Source organism: Miscanthus floridulus, chromosome 8, assembly GCF_019320115.1.
Source record: "Miscanthus floridulus cultivar M001 chromosome 8, ASM1932011v1, whole genome shotgun sequence".
NCBI lineage: Eukaryota > Viridiplantae > Streptophyta > Magnoliopsida > Poales > Poaceae > Miscanthus > Miscanthus floridulus.
Window position 1 is genome coordinate 16,304,651 of NC_089587.1, and position 5,534 is coordinate 16,310,184.

At 52.2% G+C, this 5,534-nt stretch overlaps 1 protein-coding gene across 1 annotated transcript; it reads left to right on the forward strand.

The window, feature by feature from the left end:
* Window positions 1–255: 255 nt before the first annotated feature.
* On the forward strand, window positions 256–2,035 carry LOC136475831 (zinc finger protein CONSTANS-LIKE 3-like). Its single transcript, XM_066473468.1, has 3 exons — window positions 256–942; window positions 1,033–1,170; window positions 1,331–2,035. The coding sequence occupies exons 1-3, from the start codon at window positions 394–396 to the stop codon at window positions 1,694–1,696; spliced, it is 1,053 nt and encodes a 350-aa protein (XP_066329565.1). The 5' UTR covers window positions 256–393; the 3' UTR covers window positions 1,697–2,035.
* Window positions 2,036–5,534: the final 3,499 nt, after the last annotated feature.

Here is a 5,534-nt window from a genome sequence, read left to right on the forward strand (position 1 = left end):
TAGCTCGAGCGGGCCCCACGGCTCCCATGACCCGGCATCGGCACGTGGGGCCCCACCACCCAAAAATCCACGAGATCAACATTTCGCGTATTTTCGCTTGGCCCGCGGCGGCCCACGTGTCCCCAAGCCCACGTCACCGTCGCCGCCCCTGCCCCACCTACCAGTACCATCACCCGCCCCAACAAGCGCGCCCACCCCGACAAGACGAACGCGGGCGCGGCTGCTGCTGCTTCAACCTTCTTCCCCTATAAAGCAAGGAATAGTCGCAGCTTGCTTCAGCTTCGCAAGCTTCCCTGCTAATTAATCCTGCCATTAGTAGCAAGCTACTAGCAAGTGCCATCATCACGGCTGCCGGTTGAGAGAGCGATCGAGGAGAGATCACGTACGTTCGATATGGAGGCCCTGGTGGGGAGGTACTGGGGTGTCGGGGGACGGCGGTGCGGGGCGTGCGGCGGCTCGCCGGCGGCGGTGCACTGCCGGACGTGCCCGGGCAGCGGCGCGTACCTGTGCGCGGGGTGCGACGTGGGCCACGCGCGGGCGGGGCACGACAGGGTGTGGGTCTGCGAGGTGTGCGAGCGCGCGCCGGCCGCCGTCACGTGCCGCGCCGACGCGGCCGCGCTCTGCACCGCGTGTGACGCCGACATCCACGACGCCAACCCGCTGGCGCGCCGCCACGAGCGCGTGCCCGTGCAGCCCATCGGCGCGGCCGCTCCCGCCGCGGAAGAGAAGGACGACGACGGTAAGCTGGACTTCCTGTTCGCGGACGTCATGGACCCGTTCTTCGGCCAAGACTTCGCTGATGGCAGGTTCCCGCACGCCGACAGCGTTGTGCCTAACAACGGATCCGGCGTCGGCGCTGTGGACCTTAACTTTGGTGGTGGCGTCGCCGCCGCTGCCAAGCCGTCCTACAGCTCCTACACGGCGGCGTCGCTCGGGCACAGCGTAAGCGTGCTTATTAGTAGGGCTCGTGATCCTTTGCTATTGCTATTACGGTATCTAATCTTCGTTTCGACTTTGGTTTTGGTCGAGCAGGGCTCGTCGTCGGAGGTCGGCCTGGTCCCAGACGTGATGTGCGGCCGCGCCGGTAGCGTGACCGGCGGCTTCATCGAGCTCGACTTCGCGCAGTCGAAGGCCGCCTACCTGCCTTACGCTGCAACTCCTACCCACAGTGTAAGACCATGTGATTCTGCGCTCCCAGCTAGAGAACAGCAGCCTACTTTCATAGGCAGGACCAAGAGCGTGCAAGTTGCTATAGCTAGGAGTCTAGGATGATCGATGATGGATATACAGTTATGCACCCAACTGAACTTGGTTTTGGTATGTCGTCCAGGTGTCGTCTTTGGACGTGGGTGCGGTGCCGGAGCGCAGTGACGGGGTCATGGCGGGCATGGTCGCGACGACGCCGGCGGCGGCCACGGAGAGCAGGGAGGCGCGGCTGATGCGGTACCGTGAGAAACGGAAGAACCGGCGGTTCGAGAAGACGATCCGCTACGCGTCCCGGAAGGCCTACGCGGAGTCGCGCCCGCGCATCAAGGGCCGCTTCGCGAAGCGCGCGGACGACAACGACGCCGACGCCGACGCCGACTTCGACGCGGCTGCCGCGGCGCCGGCGCCGGCGCGGTCGTCGCAGCAGCAGCCATCCTACCCCTACGTGCTCGACTTCGCCGCCGGCTACGGCGTCGTGCCCACATTCTGACGACGCGTGTGATTATTGCTGCTGCGTCGCGTGCCCATGTTTTTGAGCCGGCCAATGCATGGATTGGGCGTTGGGCCGGGTGTGACGCGCGCACGAATCCAGCGCGCGCGTGCCATGCTGTATGCGCGCGTACGTGTTTGCTAGAGCGGCGAGCTCTAGTTGGTGACTGCATGCCGTTTTGGCCGGGCTAGCCACGGTTAAATTAGCAGGCTAGCTAGTGTGTACTACGTGTTTGCTGGGAGACACCAGTTTTAGCAGTACGTACTTGTGTAATTTTGGACCAGGAAGATGCTTAGCATCTCATGGTCTATTTCAATGATATTATGCTATAATTGCAAAGGCCTCGATCTATTGCAAATTGTGTGCATGTGACTCCCAACTTTTGGAGTATCGAAGCTCCGTACGGCAGATTGAGGCCCTAGCTGGCACGCAGTTCAACCTATGATCCTTGCCTTCGATTGAAATGGTTGCGCACGTATCGGTTTATATCAGTTTATGTATGGGAATGTAGTGAGGCGTTTAATTAGTTTGAGGAATTAACCCCTAGAATGCCCGTAGGGCTCCTCAACATAACACCGCTCCACGTCTTCCTGAATTCTCACCACCGTTAGATCTTCAGTTCGACGACCCAAATTTCTTAGGGCGGATTCTTCCGAGAGCGGCTTCCTGGTCTACTCCTTCACTTCCGTAGATTCTCTTCTGCTTATCTTTCGCTTCAGCAGCTTCTCGTCCGAATCCGATCAGACAAATATATACAACGGCTTCTGCTTCTCCTTTCCCAAACTTTTGCTTCCCGACCCTTCTCCTCTTCGCTCGATCTCTCTCTCTCTCTCTCCCCCGACGTGCGGTGGCGACGACGCCCTTGCCATGCGGCGCCGCCCCGCCCCCACGGCGGCCGTCCCCGGCCACGGAGCAGCGTGACCGGGCCTAGCCTGTGGCCACCGGCGCGGCTTCCCCTCGGCGCTGCCTTCTCCAGCTGATCCACGTGGGCTCGACGAAACCCTAGCTGCCTCTTCCTCGCTGGTCGCGCCACCCTCTTCTCTTCCCTCGTCTCATGGCTCCTCTACCCTAGATCCCCTCTCCCTCGCGGACCCGACGCGGGCTGTCACCGGCGCGTTGGCGACGCACGCCCCCGGCACGGCTACGCACCGGCGTGGTGCTCGCCACTGTGCCCACAGCAAACGCGGCCAGCTCCCCACGTCACGACCGGTTCCTCTGCTTTGCGTGTGCACGGTGGCGCCCCCTCTGCTCCGTTCGCTTCTTGCCGTCTCCCAGGTGAAGTGTGCTTGACGACCCCAACTGCGTCGTGAGCCACTCCCGGCCATGGCGCGACCACGCGGCACGGGCGACCCCGCCTGGGCATGCCCTCTTCCTCGCCGCCCGCGGCGGCAGCGGCTCAGCTCAGCGTCCGGATCTCGTGGTACCGAGCAGGTACTATATTCAACAAAAAAAACATTGCCAATTTAATTAGCTATTTCCACTTTAGGTTACTAACTATGGGACTATTGCCTTTGTTCAGGCCTCAATTACTTTGTACTGTTCAAGCCTCAATTATTTTGCATTGTTCAAGCCTCAATTGCTTTTCGCGCTGACATAGATTAATGGATCCAAAAAAATGCCTTTTATATACCAATGAGTTTAGTTGTGTCATTATCTCATTCTTAAATTTGCTTCTTATTTATTCATGAAAGCTGCCATGTATCAAACCATTCTGAACTTCACTGTGACGATGTCCGTTTTTTCTCAGCCCATGCTTAAATACACCAGAGTTCAGGTTCGACTGTAGGCCTATACAGAGTGAGTACATATCTTCTTTGACTACATTTTAATGCGTGTTTACTGAATTCTTGCATGTAGTTTTCATTTCTTATACTAAGATGAAAACTGAGGTGTCTGATTTATATTATTTTTCAAGCAAGAAACACAAGTTAGGACTCAGGCCTACTAAAATATGCAACTTATCACCTACTTGCACTTGCATCTAATAATTTCCTAAATATTTGGACTTTAGGTTCCGTTGCGTAGATGAAGCATCTTTTGTTTAAGATGACACAAATTACCATGTCACTGATATAGCTTGCTGAAAGAGAAATCTGAGCCCCTAAAAGTGTTAGAATGCATTATTTGAACTGCTTACTGTCACATGTCCAGGCCACATAGGGTATTTGTTCCACTTTATTCAGTTACTGTTATAAGCAAACTTAAGCTTTTTGGTTGATTGCATGATTACTTTACATCAACTATGATTTTATATTATTCTGTTGGTGCAATCATGAACCTTTAGTTTTATATTCTGCATTTGTGCTAACCATGTCCATGCCCCCCAAGCCACCTTGGCACGGTCAGGCGCCGGCGGCTCATGCCAGCCACCGGCCTAGTGGCGCAGCCTGTCCTCCCCGAGCAACTAGCTCGCAGGTGATGTCCACGATGTGCTTTAGGGTTAGGGTTAAACGTTGTTTTTTTGTCCGATTTTGTGCTTCCTTGATCGAATCAACAAACTTGGAGTTTAATTCTGTGAATGTGTACTCAGTTTTGGGTAGAGGTATCTTGATTTGTTCAATTCAACACCTTGATTTCGTGTGTCCTAAACTCCAGTTCAGAGTTCTAAAACATGAGCTTCCATGTGCAGTAGCAGTGCTTACAGTGGACGATTTAGAGCTTGAGTTAAGCAAGGGCATTCCTTAGTCCACGACTTTTTATTATTCATGTATTTTAACTCATGGATGCCCACAACGTAACAATAGCCTGTTATAAGTTTAGTAACTATGTATTTATCTCTACCCATTCGAGCTATTATTGATCAAAACTTAGATATGACTCCTGTCATATGTTTTTCTGTACTGAATATTTTTCGAAACGTGTTTACCAACCAGTGTACTTTGTGTAATGAAACAGAGAAGACAAAACATGTAATAGAAAATGAAAACAAACACAATCTTAATTCTTAGGAGGAGCTGTTGATATTCCATTTTTTACAACTTCCTTCTCTAGCCTTGCCGATGCTACTGTGTGCTTCAGGGCTCCTTGGTAGTCCCTGAGTTATGCTACCCTTTCCAGTAGGGTGTTATGGCTGCGTGGATGATTCTTTTATGGTGCATAACACACAGGTGCTGCCACTATAGCCCGTCCCCATGTTTATGCTATTTGCCCTTCTCTCCAAGGTTGTTTGACAGGCTAATGAAGATGATTTTGCAGAGGCCCTGGACTCAATGCATGTTGGGGAAGCATCACACTTGGTCCTTACAAGTAGGTCTATGGATAGGCCTACGTGGATTACATCTGCATGTAAATTCCATTATTTCTTCTCTATGTACTTCCCAATTGATGCTTTTCTCATTTTCAAAAAAAGGTTACACAATGTTTATGATCCAAACCTAAATCAGGGCACATGCTTAATGATCATAACTGTATTTTTTTCTCATTTGTGATGGCTCCAATTGAAGAAAAATCAATGATATACATGATAAATTAGGGGTAGCACTAATTGAAGAAAATCTTGTCCAACACCGGTTAAGATGTTTTGAACATGTCCAACGGAGACCTCCAGAGGCACTGGTGCATAGTGGAATCCTAAGCTCGGATAGTAACGTGAAGAGAGGTAGAGGAAGACCGAAGTTGACTTGGGTAGAGGCAATAAAAGGAGACTTGAAATGATGGAATATACCCAAAGACTTAGCCTTAGATAGGAGTGCTTGGAAAACAATATTCACATGCCTGAACCTTGATTGCTTCTGCTGGGTTTCAACTCTAGCCTACCCCAACTTGTTTGGGACTTAAAGGCTTTGTTGTTGTTGTAGTAGTATTTGTGATGGCTCCTCTGTCCTAAATGCATTACTGT